At 48.1% G+C, this 17,224-nt stretch overlaps 1 protein-coding gene across 1 annotated transcript in view; it reads left to right on the forward strand.

The window, feature by feature from the left end:
• LOC139265812 (unconventional myosin-VIIa-like) overlaps positions 1 to 17,224 on the forward strand; it is a 440,714-nt gene that overhangs the window by 77,117 nt on the left and 346,373 nt on the right. Inside the window, exons 10-16 of the mRNA XM_070883263.1 lie at positions 3,077 to 3,196; positions 5,940 to 6,082; positions 7,510 to 7,720; positions 11,132 to 11,267; positions 12,802 to 12,898; positions 15,020 to 15,167; positions 16,632 to 16,790. Of these exons, the coding sequence (XP_070739364.1) occupies positions 3,077 to 3,196; positions 5,940 to 6,082; positions 7,510 to 7,720; positions 11,132 to 11,267; positions 12,802 to 12,898; positions 15,020 to 15,167; positions 16,632 to 16,790 (1,014 nt within the window). The remainder of the gene's footprint in view (positions 1 to 3,076; positions 3,197 to 5,939; positions 6,083 to 7,509; positions 7,721 to 11,131; positions 11,268 to 12,801; positions 12,899 to 15,019; positions 15,168 to 16,631; positions 16,791 to 17,224) is intronic.

A 17,224-nucleotide genomic window follows, 5' to 3' on the forward strand; every position in this document is an offset into this window, starting at 1 on the left:
GAACAAGCAGTTTGACAATTTAGAGACCGTGGAGGGGTCGAGAGAAGTGGTGGTGAGGTAGAGCTGGGTGTCATCAGTGTACATGTGGAAACTGACGCTGTGTTTTCAGATGATGTCGCCAAGGGGCAGCATATAGATGAGGAATAGGAGGGGGGTGAGGATAGATCCTTGGGGGACACCAGAGCTAATGATGCGAGGGCAGGAAGAGAAACCGTTGCAGATGATTCTCTGGCAATGATTAGAGAGATAAGAGTGGAACCAGGCGAGTGCAGTCCCACCCAGCTGGATGACGGTGGAGAGGCGTTGGAGAAGGATGGAGTGGTCAACCGTGTCAAAGGCTGCAGACAGTTGGAGAAGGACGTGGAGGGATAGCTTACCTTTGTCATAGTCACAAAGGATGTCATTTGGGAGTTTGATGAGAGCCGTTTCGGTACCATGGCAGGGTCGGAAACCGGAATGGAGGGATTCAATCATGGAATTGTGGGAAAGATGGGCATGGATTTGGGAGGCGACAACATGTTCAAGGACTTTGGAGAGGAAAGGGAAGTTGGAGATAGGACGGTAGTTTGCAAGGATGGAGGGGGTCAAGGGTTGTATTTTTGAGGAGGGGTGATGACGGCAGAAGGAGGGGGAGAGGAGGACAGTACCTGAGGAGAGAGAACCGTTAACAATGTCAGCTAACATTGGAGCCAGAAAAGGAAGTTGGGTGGTCAGCAGTTTGGTGGGAATAAGATCGAGGGAGCAGGAAGTGGGTCTCATGGTCAAGATGTGCTCGGAGAGGTCACGTACACAGTACTCCAGGTGTGGCCTCAACAAGGCCCTATATAATTGCATTAAAATGTATTCACTCTTACACTCCAATCCTTTTGTAATAAAGGCTAACATATCATTTGCTTTCCTAATTGCTTGCTGTATCTGCATGTTAACTTTTTGTGATTATGTACAAGGGCCCCCAGGTCCCTCTGAACACCAACATTCCCAATCTCTCACCATTTAAAAAATATTCTGCTTTTCTATTTCGCCTACTAAAGTGGATAACTTCACATCTCTCCACAATATTTTCTATCTGCCACGTTCTTGCCCACTTACTTAGCCTGTCGATGTCCCCTTGAAGGCGTCCTCCTCACAGCTTTCTTTCTAAGGCTATTATCCATTTGTCTCATCTGTACCCACATCATCATCATCATAGGCAGTCCCTCGGAATCGAGGAAGACTTGCTTCCACTCTTAAAATAAGTCCTTAGGTGGCTGAACAGTCCAATATGAGAACCACAGTCCCTGTCACAGATGGGACAGACAGTCGTTGAGGGAAGGAGTGGGTGGGACTGGTTTGCCGCACGCTCTTTCCGCTGCCTGCGCTTGGTTTCTGCATGCTCTCGCCGATGAGACTCGAGGTGCTCAGCGCCCTCCCGGATGCGCCTTCTCCACTTAGGGAGGTCTTTGGCCAGGGTCTCCCAGGTGTCAGTGGGGATGTTGCACTTTATCAGGAAGGCTTTGAAGGTGTCCTTGTAATGTTTTCTCTGCCCACCTTTGGCTTGTTTGCCGTGAAGGAGTTCCGAGTAGAGCGCTTGCTTTGGGAGTCTCGTGTCTGGCATGCGAACAATGTGACCTGCCCAGCGGAGCTGATCAAGTGTGGTCAGTACTTCAATACTTGGGACGTTGGCCTGGTCGAGGACGCTAATGCTGGTGCGTCTGTCCTCCCAGGGTTTGTAGGATCTTGCGGAGAAATTCTCCAGCGACTTGAGGTGTCTACTGTACATGGTCCATGTCTCTGAGCCATACAGGAGGGCAGGTATTACTACAGCCCTGTAGACCATGAGCTTGGTGTCAGTTTTGAGGGCCTGATCTTAAACACTCTTTTCCTCCGGTGGCTGAAGGCTGCCTGTCACACTGGAGACAGTGTTGAATTTCGTTGTCAATGCCTGCTCTTGTTGATAGGAGGCTCCCGAGATATGGGAAGTGGTCCACGTTGTCCAGGGCCAACCTGTGGCTGATTCACACAGCATGGGCTGTGTTCACCCCCTCCTGCTCAGCGGAGTGTAAGGTTCCCCTCTAGGGAGGCTGCCCGTGGACCCCGTTCATCCCTCCCTGCCGTTCTTGTCGAAGCATTTCCAAAACAGCATTGGAAATTGGCTGTGCTGGTGGCCATATTTAATGTTTCGCCTAGCCAAGCAGCCATTTAAGAAGTAACAGTAGCCTTTACGCGTTCTATGCCCCCCTCCCGCACCCCCCCCACCCCCATCCTCACCACCTCCCCTCCCCCACTCCTGACAATAGACCCATTCAGGGTTGGGACCCCTCTCTGAATACTTAATGAGTTCGATCTCAGTGTGATCTTATCGAAACGTATAAGATTATGAGGGGGCTTGACAAGGTGGATGCAGAGAGGATGTTTCCACTGATGGGGGAGACTAGAACTAGGGGGCATAATCTTAGAATAAGGGGCCGCCCATTTAAAACTGAGATGAGGAGAAATTTCTTCTCTCAGAGGGTTGTGGATCTGTGGAATTGTCTGCCTCAGAGAGCTGTGGAAGCCGGGAATATTGAGTAGATTTAAGACAGAGATAGACAGTTTCTTAAACGATAAGGGAATAAGGGGTTATGGGGAGTGGGCGGGGAAGTGGAGCTGAGTCCATGATCGGATCAGCCATGACCGTATTAAATGGCGGAGCAGGCTCGAGGGGCCGTATGGCCTACTGCTCCTATTTCTTATGTTTTTATGCTCAACCCTGTGAGATTGTCCCTGGAATAGGCCAGTGTGATATATTTACAGAGCACAGCACACACAGGTCTTTCTAAAATGGATGCAGCTCCAGAAGTCTCCGGAACTTCGTGGTTCTTGTAAGCTGACTGTTTATTCCTTTTCGTTGCAGTAAGACAAAAGGTCCACATCCACAGTGTGGAGCTACAGACATTACAGTCAGTGGGCATTCGGCTTGTTGCTATCTGGAGAATTCACCCTGGTGCTTCTAATATGGCATTACACCAAGGTCCGACTGTACATTTTGAGTGTGCATGGACTCGCTGCCTGCCTCTGTTGAAGTGTTAGAATAACTTGGTGTCTCTGCTTGCTACAGGTGAACTCACTGGAGCTGGAGAATGGAATGACCCACAGATCCATCATGATCAGAGGGGAGAGTGTAACCACGCCAATGAGCAAAGCACGGGCAGCTGACAGTCGGGACGCGTTGGTGAAGGTAAGTCAATAAAGGGGCTAGTTCTCCCGCCTCAGGAAGTCCATCGGTGCCAATGTCATTGTTCCAAACAAACTCACTAACAATCACCATAACCACAGGACTCTGACAGTAAGATACATTTCCCTCTCCTTCTGTCCTGAAGACATTGACCCCTAACTAAAGTGCTGATCCACGTCCGCTGGGTATCTTCTGGTCAACCATGTGCCCTTTCTTCACGAGGGCAAGACGGGCTATTTCGCCTTGGGGGCTATCACAGCTGAGTCCGATCCACATGTGGCCACATGCACAGTTCCAGCAGGGGTCGCTGGACAGTGATCAGCCACAGGAGCCGGCTAATTACCCCTGCCCTAATATCGCGACATTGGAACAGGAGGAGGTTATTTAGCCTCTCGAGCACGTGTCACTATTCAATGAGATCATAGCTGATCTGTGACCTAACTCCGTAAACCCGCCTTTGCCCCATATCTCTTAATACCTTTGGTTAACAGAAATCTATCAATATCAGATTTTAAATTAACAATTGATCTAGCATCAATTGCCATTTGCGGAAGAGAGTTACAAACTTCTACCACCCTTTGCCTGCAGAGGTGTTTCCTAACTTCACCCCTGAAAGGTCTGGCTCTAATTTCTAGGCCATATCCCCTAGTCCTAGACTCCCCAACCAGCAGAAATAATTTCTCTCTATCTGACCCCTCAGTTCCCCATAACGTCTTGAAAACTTTGATCAAATCACCCTTAACCATCTAAATTCTAGGGACTACAACCCTAGTTTGTGTAACCCCTCCTTGTAATTTAATCCTTGGAGCCCAGGTATCATTCTGGTAAACCTACGCTGCACTCCCTTCCAATAGAGGTGCAGCGTCCAGGATCCGGAGTTCCAGAATCCGGAATGTTTCGGAATCCAGACTACGGACCGATTGGTGACACGGTCGTCCGGAATCCATAAAATGTTCCGGAATCTGGACCCACCGATCCTGCCGACCTTGAGGTTCCGCCTCTGCCTGACCTCGGGCCTCGCCTCACCGCCCCTCACCTCGCCGCCGCTGCCCTTACTTCAGGACCTCCTTGCAGGCCCGCCCAAACACCTCCTCCGCGATGGGGCCCCGCCCGAACATCTCCTCCACAATGGGGTCCAGCCCAAACACCTCCTCCACGATGGGGCCCCGCCCGAACATCTCCTCCGCAATGGGGTCCGGCCCAAACATTTCCTGGGCGGTGGGGCCCCGCCCGACGATCTCATCGACACGGCCGGCGGCCCGAACAGCTCCTCAGCAAGCAACCCCTCCACCACCCCCCGCTCCTTTTCTCACGTTCCGAAATCCGAAAATACCCGAAGCTGGTCTCAGGTGTTTCCGGATTCATGACGTCAGAAAGACGTTCCAAAGTCCAGAAAAATGCAGAATCCGGAATGGCCTCTGGACGCTGCACCTGTATAGTGGTGCCCAGAACTGAACACATTACTCCAGGTGTGGTCAAACCAGGGCTTTGTATAGCTGTCACATAACTTCTACTCCCTTGTGCTCTAGTCCTTTAGATATAAAGCCCAGCATTCCATTAGCCTTTTTGATTATATTCTGTACCTGTCCATGACATTTTAATGATCTCTGTACCTGGACCCCCAAATCTCTTTGGTCCTCCACGATTTCTAGCTTTTCACCATTCAGACAGTACTCCGATCTATCCTTTTTCGGTCCAAAGTGGATGACCTCCCATTTGCCTACATTGAAATCCATTTGCCACAGTTTTCCCATTCACTTAATATATTAATATCTATTTGTAAGTTTATGCTTCCATCTCCACTGTTTACAATGCCAGCCATCTTTGTGTCATCGGCAAACTTGGGATATGTGGCTCTCTATCCCATCATCAAGTCATTAATAAATACTGTCAATAGTTGAGGCCCCAACACTGATCCCTGTGGGACACCACTAGTCACATCCTGCTAATTAGAGTACCTGCCCATTATCCCGACTCTCTATCTCCTGCCGCTCAGACAATTTCCGAACCAGGTCAATAATTCACCTTCAATTTCAGGAGCTTCAACTTTAGCTAACAGTCTCTTATAATGGGCTTATTGAATGCCTTCTGGGAGTCCATATAAATAACATCCATAGACATTCCCCTGTCCACTGCTTTAGTCACTTCTTCAAAACATTCACTCGGGTTTGTCAGACATGACCTACCCTTTACAAATTCATGCTGGCTCTCTCTGGTTAGCTGAACATTTTCAAGGTGTTCAGTCACGTTATCCTTAATTATAGACTCTAGTAATTTCCCTAATTAGGCTAACTGATTTCCCTCTCTCACCTTTTTTAAATAGCGGAGTAACATCTGCAATTTTTGAATCTAATCGAACGGTTCCTGAATCGAGAGAACTTTGGAAGATTATAACTCGGGCATCTGCACTGTGCTCACCTCCTTCCTTTAAAACCCCTGGGATGCAAACCATCTGGTCCTGGGGAATTTCCACGATTGGTTGTCACAGTAAGATACCTTTAACGTAGACTTGTGGGGCTGGATTTTCCTGATCCCGCTCCAACTCCTTCCTGTCACCCTGACCCCACCATGACCCTAGTCCAGTTGCTAGGGTTGGGGGGTCATCAGCCATGTATCATGGGCTTCTGATGGCATGCCCACCCATAGACAGGAGCCCACCAATGTATTTAATATGTCTCCGTGTCTTGCAACCTCCAAATGCAGCCACAGTCCAATATAACACTGCATCTCTGATTGTTTTAATCAGGGGATATATAACCATCTCTTTGTGTGGATTGTGAACAAAATCAACGCTGTGATCTACACGCTCCCTACCAACGGTCCAGGAAAGGTCTGCAGTTCGATTGGATTGCTGGATATCTTTGGCTTTGAGGACTTTAATTCAAACAGGTACCCAGTCCCTTTTCTTTATTTGTGACAGTTTTATGTTTCACTCATTTACGTTTGTAAGGGCTGAATGCCATTTTGCAGGTGGTCACTCGGGACAACTTTCTGGCGTCCTTGAACGCAGGATGTTGGCCCCCAAAATGTATCCTCCTTGCACCTGTTCTACATCCATAGAAGGGGCCCAGTGCAGCCCAATTTCTACCCCACAGAGTTTACTATGAACAGTAACAACGCATCTGTACTCAAGAATATAGAGGTACTATAATAGTGCTCCACCTAGTGGACAACTGATGTAATGCAACTACTGATGTAATGACAATAAAAGGTCATGGCAAGGTCACATGATGACAGCTTCTGTTAAGGAGCCATCTTGTAGGATGTGCTTGAGTAGCTGTATAAAGATATCACAGGTACAAAGGAGCAAGAAGCGGAATCGTGGAAGACGCTTGAACAGGAGTGTTTCACAAATATTTAGAGAACCTCCTCAGTTATAGAAAATAAAGTACCTGTATTGTCATGTCATCAGGATGTCCCAACATGCTTTACAGCCACTGAAGTATATTTGAAGTGTAGTCACAGTTGTAATGTGGGAAACGCGACAGTCAACTTGCGCACAGCAAGCTCCCACAAACAGTAATGTGGTAACGACCAGATAATCTGTTTTAGGTGTTTTCTGGTGGTGTTGGCTGAGGGATAAACATTGGCCAGGATTCTGGCCTGGACACTGGGAGAATTTCCCCGCTTTTCTTCAAAATGTGTCTCCTTCAATACTGCGCTGGATGACGTGCTCAAAGTCTCTGGAACGGGGCAGTGAACCCACATCCTACTGATTCAGAGGCAAGAGTGCTACCTGCTGAGCCATGGAGTCCTCCAAATCACACATCCTTTTTTAGTACATTCTGGAGAATGGCGCGCACAGTCTGTTGGGGACCTACAGCCACACGTCTGAAACGTTGCAAAAACTTCATTTAAATCCAGGACCCAGAGGTCAAAGTGCAGTGTCAAACCCGTTGCATCATCCATTGCCGACAGAGAGAGAAGATGCTGATTTTGTTTTTGCTTGGCTGGACTTAGAGAAATGGGTTTGAGAAATGAAAGGAGAGTTTCCAGCACAGTTCTAACCAAATTCTTTACAATGGTTTAAAACTTTGTTTGTGGTCTCCATTGGTATGTCAGTTCTTAAAGTGGTACCACATTTGGGCACCATCATTACTACAAACACCATCTTTATTACCATCATTATTACTGCTGATGGCAGTAATAATGATGGTAATAAAGATGGTGATTGTAGTAATGATGGTGTTGGTTATTGTGATGGTAATAATGATGGTGACGGTAGTAATGATGGCATTGGTTATGGTGATGGTAATAAAGATGGTGATGGGGACAGTCATGGTAGCCGTCTCACAGATAATTCCTTTTCTTTTCAGCTTTGAGCAGCTGTGCATTAACTTTGCCAATGAGCACTTGCAGCAGTTCTTTGTACGGTACATCTTCAAGCAGGAACAGCTCGAATACAGTCAGGAGAACATTGACTGGCAACACATTGATTTCACTGACAACCAAAAGACACTTGATACTCTTGCCATCAAACCGATGAACATTATCTCCCTCATTGACGAAGAAAGCAACTTCCCAAAGGTAAGCGACACTACTCTTCCCTGTGCCTGCTAACAGAAACACTATTTGCACAGAGAGACACGTTCAGGGTAGACCACCCTAAATGAGCTGTGGAACGTATTGGGGGGTCATTTATACCTTCACTGCCTGGGTGGTAATCTAGCCAAGCAGATCGCCCAACCGCTGTATAACCCTGTCCGGTGTATAACCCTGTCCGGTGTATAACCCTGTCCGGAGTATAACCCGTCCGGTTTATAACCCTGTATAACCCGTCTGGTGTATAACCCGTCCTGTGTATAACACCGTCCCATGTATAACCCGTCCCGTGTATAACCTGTCCTGTGTATAACACCGTCCCATGTATAACCCATCCTGTGTATAACCTGCCCTGTGTATAACACCGTCCCATGTAAAACCCGTCCCGTGTATAACCTGTCCTGTGTATAACACCGTCCCATGTATAACCCGTCCCGTGTATAACCTGTCCTGTGTATAACACCGTCCCATGTATAACCCGTCCTGTGTATAACCTGTCCTGTGTATAACACCGTCCCATGTAAAACCCGTCCCGTGTATAACCCACTCACTGAATTGCAGCCATTCAATCCAGGGCTGCAGCATATTTGGTGGCTGTTAAAGTTACTGCTTTGAATTTTTTGTGCCACTGGATCTTACTTGGCTAATTGAGGGGATCAATGAGTCGCACTTAGTCAGCCTGCAACGCACACTGCACCAGGCAAGTGGTGGATGCTCTGCTGATGCTGGTACCCCATTGGCCCAGAGTGCATGGCTAGTTTTCATACAGTGCCTGGATTGCTCCAGGTCCCGGGCAGCAATATACGCACTTGGTGTCCAGCTGGTGTTTTATCATTAATGCTGATGTGTGTGAATGTGCTTTTCTCACAAGTGTCAGCCTTGGCTCAGTGGGCAACACTCTCGCCTCTGAGTCTGAAAGTCGTAGGTTCAGGTCCCACACCAGAGACTTAAGCACATAAATCTAAGCTGACACTCCAGTGCGGTGCTGAGGGAGTGCTGCACTGTCGGAGGTGCCGTCATTCGGATGAGACGTTAAACTGCTCTCTCAGGTGGATGTAAAAGATCCTATGGCAGTATTTCAAAGAAGATGTACATTAATGATTTAGACTTTGGGGGGGGAGGGAGCATAGGTAGAGGGCAAGTTTTGAAATTTGCAGATGACACGAAACTTGAAAATGCAGTAAACAGGGAGAAAGATAGTGATAGACTTCAAGAGGACACAGACAGGCTGGTGGAATGGGTGGACATGTGGCAGATGAAATTCAACACAGAATGTGTGAGGTGATACATTTTGGTATGAAAAATGAGGAGAGACAATACACACTATATGGTATAATTTTAAAGGGGGTACATGAAAAGAGAGGCCTGGGGGTGTTTGTGCACAAATCGTTGAAGGTGGCAGGACATAGAAACATAGAAAATAGGTGCAGGAGTAGGCCATTCGGCCCCTCGAGCCTGCACCACCATTCAATATGATCACGGCTGATCATTCAACCTCAGTACCCCTTTCCTGCTTTCTCTCCATACCCCTTGATCCCCTTAGCTGTAAGGGCCATATCTAACTCCCTCTTGAATATATCTAACGAACTGGCCTCAACAACTCTCTGCGGTAGAGAATTCCACAGGTTAACTACTCTCAGTCCTAAATGGCTTACCTCTTATTCTTAGACTGTGGCCCCTGGTTCTGGAACTCCCCAGCAACGGGAACAAATGGGGTTAACAAAGCAGTTAATAAAGTAGATAAAGGTTCCGGGGATCTTGGACTTTATAAACAGAGGGTCAGGGGATGGAAATTTGCTCGCGCCTCAGTTGGGGCGGTGTCCCGGGTGAGGCGGTAAATTTTGCTGCGGCAAATGGTTTGAGTCTGCCGCCGCAAAATTCAGCAGCTGGGCTCTGAGAGTGAGGCGGAGCGCTAAGGGAGGCATTACACACCTCTCTCGGCCCTAGGCCGGCTGAGCAGGGGAAAATCCCCAGCTAAACAGCCGGCCTCGGAGCACCATAACAGAGGCCTGGGGAGGGGGGGTTGGGAAAGGAAACATGAAAAACCCACCAAAAACATTCCCAATACATGACCCACGCCACCACAACATAATTCACAAAAGAAAGTTCTTAGAAACCAAACACACTTACCTGAGGCAGACGTTACTTACCTCACTGCGTCCGCTACAACTTGGACACCCCGCTTCCACAGGCGGTCCCACTGGGGCGCTACGGAGCGCTACGGGTCGGGCGGTATCCACACCTCGAGCCGGTGTTGCAACCAGGGCGGTACTGCTCGGTGCCCCATCGATACTGGCACCGAATGTCCCGGCGGGGTGCTGTAAGCTGGCCGCCCGCCCGGAGTGTTTACCGCCACCATTGCCGCCCCTCTGGGGTACTGAAAGTGGCGGCAGAAGATTGAGTTTCCACCCCATAGAGTACAAAAGCCAGGAAATTATATAAAGCATTGTTTCGGCCCCAGCTGGAGGATTGTGTCCAATTCTGGGCACCGAATTTTTGGAAGGATGTGAAGCTTTGGAGAGGGTGCAGAAAAGATTTACCAGAATGGTTCTGGGGATGAGGGATTAGTTATGTGGATCGACTGGAGAAGCTGGGGTTGTTCTCCTTAGAGCAGGGAAGGCTAAGAGGAGATTTGATAGAGGTGTTTAAAATCATGATGGGTTTAGACAGAGTAAATAAAGAGAAACTGGGTCGATAACCAGACGGCACAGATTTAAGGTGATTGGCAAATGAACCAGAGGTGACATGAGGAAAAACTTTTTACGCAGCGAGTTGTTAGGATTTGGAACGCACTGCCTGACAGGGTGGTGGATACAGATTTAATAGTGGCCTTCAAAAGGGAATTGGATAAATATTTGAAGGAGAAAAAGTTGCAGGGCGTGTGGGGGAGTGTGACTAACTGGATTGCTCTTTGCAGAATCCAATAGAGACTTGATGGGCCGAATGGCCTTTCTCTATGCTGTACTACTCTATGGTCGATAGATTTATGAATATTAAGGGAAGCAAGGGATATGGGGACAGTGCAGGAAAGTGGAGTTGAGGTAGAAGATCAGCCATGATATTATTGAATGGTGGAGAAGGCTCGAGGGGCCGAATGGCCTACTCCTGCTCCTAATTCTTATGTTCTTATGTTATGATTCTTTGATTCAATAAGAGCAGGGAATTCTCCGTGATGTCCTGGTCAATATTTATCCTTCAATCAACATTATTAACTTAACAGTTGATCTGGCCATTATCACATTGTTGTAGGCGGGATCTTGTTGTTCTGCTGCATTCCCGACATTACAACAGCGACCACACGTCAGAAAAGTACTTCATTGGCTGTGAAGCGCTTTGGGATGTCCTGAGGTCGTGAAGGTCACGATAGAAATACAAATCTTTCTTTTCTTTTCCTAGGGTACTGACAGCACAATGTTAAACAAGCTGAATGACCATCATAGCAAGAGCATTACTTACGTTTCTCCTAAGAACGCTCACGATACCCGATTTGGCATTGCTCACTTTGCGGGAGTGGTTTACTACGAGTCTAAAGGTACCAGCCAAATGTGTTCTCTTTGGGCGGCAGCTCCTAGCTGGCCTAGTTCATTCTTCTTTCTGCTTCTTAGGCAGTCCCCCAGAGTCAAGGATGACTCGCTTCCACACTCACATGAGTTCTGAGGTGACTGATGAGACCAATGTGGGATCTACAGACTCTGTCACAGGTGGGGCAGGTAGTGGTTGGAGGGACGGGTGGATGGGGTGCTTGGTTTGTTGTACGCTCCTTCCGCTGTTTGTCCTTGGCTTCCGCGTGCTCCCAGAGAAGAGACTCGAGGTGTTTGGCACCTTCCCGGATGCTCCTCCTCCACTTTGAGCGGTCTTGGCCCAGGGATTCCCAAGCGTCAGTGGGGATGTTACATTTTTTCAAGGAAGCTTTGAAGGTGTCCTTGAAGTGTTTTCTCTGGGGCTTACCTGCCATGTCGGAGCTCGGAGTAGAGCGCTTGTTTCGGGAGGCTAGTATCGGGCATGCGGACAACTTGGCCCGTCCAGCAGAGCTGATCGGGCGTGATCAATGCCTCGATACTGGGGATGTTGGCCTGAGAGAGAACGCTGATGTTGATGCGCCTATCCTGCCAATGGATTTGCAGGATTTTGTGGAGGCAGCGTTGGTGGTACTTCTTCAGTGCTTTGAGGTGCTGCTGTACATAGTTAATACAGAGTTGGGAGAGGTGTAGATGGTGAGGTACTTCTCCAGCTCCAAGTACCAAAAACCCAACTGGTCCAGAACCAGGGGTCACAGTCTAAGAATAAGGGGTAGGCCATTTAGGACCGAGATGAGGAGAAGCTTCTTCACTCAGAGAGTTGTTAACCTGTGAAATTCCCTGCCGCAGAGAGTTGTTGATGCCAGTTCGTTAGATGTATTCAAGAGGGAGTTAGATATGGCACTTACGGCTAAAGGGATCAGGGGATATGGAGAGAAAGCAGGAAAGGGGTACTGAGATGAATGATCAGCCATGATCTTATTGAATGGTGGTGCAGACTCAAAGGACTGAATGGTGGTGCAGACTCCTGCACCTAGTTTCTATGTTTCTATGACCTATTGGGGTCAAAACCGGGGAGGACCTATTGGGGTCAGAACCAGGGGGACCTATTAGCGTCAGAACCGGGGAACCTATTGTGGTCAGAACCGGGGGGACCTATTGGGGTCAGAACCGGGGGGAAAACCTATTGGGGTCAAAACCGGGGGGATAGACTAGGGTCAGAACCAGGGTGAATCTATTGGGGTCAGTCACTCTCTTCCTGTGTTTGGTGTATGAAATGAGTGCAAACAGTAGCCTGCCCCAAGTCCCGCCAACCTTTCCCCTCAACGTGTTGAAGTTATGGTCTAAGTGGGGACACCCATATGGCTTGACAGTCCCTTTAGCCACCTAGAGTATGAATGCGATGTGAGCAGTGTCCACACACTGTCGGTACGTGAATGTGTTCACTCACCCCCTCTCACCGTGGGATCAGTCAGTCCTGGTATCCATGTCTGTGGGCTAAGCAAGTCCCAGCAGCTGAGAAAACCCTTGTTTCTTTTTCATCGACAGGTTTCCTGGAGAAGAACAGAGATCAGTTGAGTTCCAGCATCATCCAGGTGGTGCACTCTTCCAGGAACAAATTCCTCAAACAAATCTTCCAAACAAGCTTTGGATCAACACCGGGAAAGACACAAAGTCAAAGGCAAATTCTTCCGCAAGGTTCCATCAAGGTAACTGAACTGTGCTTTAACTAATTCCAGTTCAATCCTGAAGTAGAGTGGGTCAGTTTAAAGAATGGAGTCAGGGCAGCTCCCCCCACTCCCACCAAAGAGCACACAGTGAGGACAGTCTGTACTGTCTCTGCAGACCAAAGCTCTGCAGTCCTGCCACATCCAGTTATCAACGGTGGTGAACCATTAAACAACCAATGGGAGGAGGAGGCTCTGTGAACATCTCCATCCTCAATGATGGTGGAGCCCAGCACGTGAGTGCAAAAGACAAGGCTGAAGCATTGGCCACCATCTTCAGCCAGAAGTGCCGAGTGGATGATCCATATCAGCCTCCTTTTGAGGTTCCCACCATCACAGAGGCCAGTCTTCAGCCAATTTGATTCACTCCACATGATATAGAAACAGCCGAATACAGCAAAGGGTATGGACCCCGGCAATATCCTGGCTGTTGTGCTGAAGTCTTGTGCTCGAGAAGTAGCCAGTACCACTACAAAATTGGCATCTACCCGACAATGTAGAAAACGGCTCAGGTATGTCCTGTCCACAACAAGCAGGATAAATCCAATCTGGCCAATTACCGCCCCATCAGTCTACTCTCAATCATCAGCAAAGTGATGGAAGGTGGCGTCGACAGTGCTATCAAGTGGTACTTATACCAACTGATCCTCTCGGCTCCAGATCTCATTACAGTCTTGGTCCAAACATGGATAAAAGAACTGAATTGCAGAGGTGAGGTGAGAGTGACTGCCCTTGACATCAAGGCAGCATTTGACCGAGTGTGACATCAAGGAGCCCCAGTAAAACTGAAGTCAATGGGAATTGGGAGAAAATTCTCCATTGGCTGCAGTCATACCTGGCATAAAGGAATATTGTTGTGGTTTTGGGCGGCCAGTCATCTCAGCCCCAGGATATCAGTGCAGGAGTTCCTCTGGGCAATGTCCTAGGCCCAACCATCTTCAGCTGCTTCATCAATGACCTTCCCTCCACATAAGGTCAGAAGTGGGGATGTTCACTGATGATTGTACAGTGTTCAGTTCCATTCGCAACTCCTCAGATAATGAAGCAGTCCGTGCCCACATGCAGCAAGACCTGGACGACATTCAGGCTTGGGCTGATAAGTGGCAAGCAGCATTCGCGCCACAAAATTGCCAGGCAATGACAATGACCAGCTCCATTGGGCGGGCCACATTGTCCGCCTGCCCAACATGAGACTCCCTAAGCAAGCACTCTACTCGGAACTCCTACACGGCAAGCGAGCCCAAGGTGGGCAGAGGAAACGTTACAAGGACACCCTCAAAGCCGCCTTGATAAAGTGCAACATCCCCACCGACACCTGGGAGTCCCTGGCCCAAGACTGCCCTTAGTGGAGGAAGAGCATCCGGGAGGGCGCTGAGCACCTCGAGTCTCATCGCTGAGAACATGCAGAAATCAAGCGCAGACAGCGGAAGGAGCGTGCGGCAAACCAGACTCCCCATCCACCCTTTCCCTCAACGACTGTCCCATCTGTGACAGAGACTGTAATTCCTGCATTGTTCAGCCACCTGTGAATTCACTTTTAGATTGGAACAAAGTCTTCCTCAATTTCCAGGGACTGCCTATGATGATGAGTTACGTCCGTTGGACAAGCCATGTTATTTCAACAACACCACTATTAAGGTGAGTCTGTGCCTCCCCGTGTTACAAGCTCTTCCATAAGTTGCCATTCCTAAGGAAAATACTGGCTAAGGAGCAGGGAAGATCAACATAGCGCTGGGATCCAAATACAAGTCCTCAAACTACGTGATGGAAAATGCGGGGTTTATTCAAGACAGTCTGAGGATTGATTTGTATGTGACAATGTAGAAAGACATGTATATTGGTTAGAGGCCGGGTTCGACCTTACTGGTGATTCGGAGAATAGAAGAGCACTTTTGTCTGTGTTGGTAAAATGGGACAGACAATGGAACAGAAGTTCCATTGCAGCAGGCCCAGGTTCGGTTCAGTGCATGTGCTGCTGAATCCCCTTGTTTCTTGAACTCAGTGTGTCTCAGCCACGCAGTGATTTGTAACTATTGGTTTATCATACAGGCAACTGACAGCCAAAAGCGGTACTCCACACTCGGTGGGCAGTTCAAACAGTCCCTGGATAACCTCATGAAAACCTTGAAGGCGTGTCAGCCCTTCTTCATCCGTTGCATCAAACCCAATGAATTCAAAAAGCCCCTGGTAAGAGACCTCTTGTTACAGACAGTGGGGGAGATAGGGCTCTGGGTACATGCATTGATAGGACTCTGGGTACAGACAGTGGGGGGATGGGTCTCTGGGTACAGACAGTGGGGGGATGGGACTCTGGGTATAGACAGTGGGGGAATGGGTCTCTGGGTACAGGTAGTGGGGGGATGGGTCTCTGGGTACAGACGGTGGGGGGATGGGTCTCTGGGTACAGACAGTGGGGGGGATGGGACTCTGGGTACATGCATTGATAGGACTCTGGGTACAGACAGTGGGGAGATGGGTCTCTGGGTACAGACAGTGGGGGGGATGGGACTCTGGCTTCAGACAGTGGGGGAGATGGGTCTCTTGAAAATAGCTGAGGCCCCAGCACTGATCCTTACGGCTCCCCACTAGTTACAGCCTGCCAACCTGAAAAAGACCCGTTTGTCCCTACTCTCAGTTTTCTGTCCATTAACCAATCCTCTATCCATGCCAATATACTGACCCCAATCCCATGAGCCCTTATCTTGTATAATAACCTTTTATGTGGCACTTTATCAAATGCCTTTTGGAAATCCAAATATACTACACCTACTGGTTCCCTTTTATCTACCCTGCTAGTTACAGCCTCAAAAAATTCAAATAAATTTGTCAAATACGATTTTCATTTTATAAAATCATGTGACTCTCTCTAATCATGTTGTGATTTTCTAAGTGACCTAATACTATTTCCTTAACAATAGATTCCAGCCTTCCCCCAATGACTGATGTCAGGCTAACTGGCCTGTGGTTCCCTGTTTTTCCTTTCCCTCCTTTCTTGAATAGCAGGGTTACATTTGCTACCTTCCAATCTGCTGGGACCATTCTAGAATCTAGGGAATTTTGAAAGATCAAAACCAATGCATCCACTATCTCTGCAGCCACCTCTTTTAGAACCCTAGGATGTCGGCCGTCAGGTCAAGGGGGTTTGTCGGCTTTTAGTCCCATTAGCTTCTCTGGTTCTTTTTCTCTACTTATATTAATTACATTAAGTTCCTCACCCTCCTTAGACCCTTGGTTCCGTTCCATTTTAGGTGTACTTTTTGTGTCTTCTACTGTGAAGACAGATGCAAAATATTTGTTTAACATTTCTGCCATTTCCTTATACCCCATAATAATTTCTCCTGCCTCAGCCTCTAAGGGACTAATGTTTACTTTTACTTTTGGGACTCTGGGTACAGACGGTGAGGGGTGGGACTCTGGGTACATGGGTTGATGGGGCTGAGTGAGAAGGGAACATTTGACCTTTCTATTTCCATCTCTGTGTCCAGTACTTGGTCTACACTATAGTCAGTCATTGTCACGATGCAGAACATTCCTTCTGTAATTAATGATAATGTGATATATATTAGCGATAAATCCCTTCTGATAATGAATTTCTAGAACAGAGTGAAGCCTGCCAGTACTGGCGCTAATGTTGTGTTCTGATTGGTGCAGCTCTTTGATCGGGAGTTGTGCATTAAACAATTACGATATTCCGGAATGAGGGAGACCATCCACATCCGGAAGTCAGGCTACCCCATCCGCTTCACCTTCCCAGAGTTCGTGCAGCAGTACAAGATCGTGCTGAGATCCGCATTGTGGCAACTGGAAGAGGTAAGGTGTGGAATATTGGTGCTGTGGATCTTCCAATCGGTGTTACTCCTCGGCAGTTACTGCTGGTGAGTTACCACTGGTGTTAAAATAATTCTGGTCAGAAATTCCAGGCACAGCAAAAACAGAAAATGCTGCAAACACTCAGCAAGTCAGGCAGCATCTGTGAAGAAAGAAGACTTGCTTTCTCAGGCAGAACCCTCCATCAGAACAGGAAGATATCACAGACAAACGGCCTATAAGGAGCAGAGCGAGGGAACGAGGGGCGGAAAAAAGACCACATAGGCAGGAAAAGAAAATGATTGGTCTGTAAAGCGATATGTGGCGAATGAGAGATGGCAAACCGACAGAAGTGATAACAGCGCAAGATATATAACGAGCCACCATGAGAGAAATTAGAAAAATAAAAGCCATATACAGTAAGAGCTTAGAAGAAT

The sequence above is a fragment of the Pristiophorus japonicus genome, chromosome 6, assembly GCF_044704955.1.
Source record: "Pristiophorus japonicus isolate sPriJap1 chromosome 6, sPriJap1.hap1, whole genome shotgun sequence".
NCBI lineage: Eukaryota > Metazoa > Chordata > Chondrichthyes > Pristiophoridae > Pristiophorus > Pristiophorus japonicus.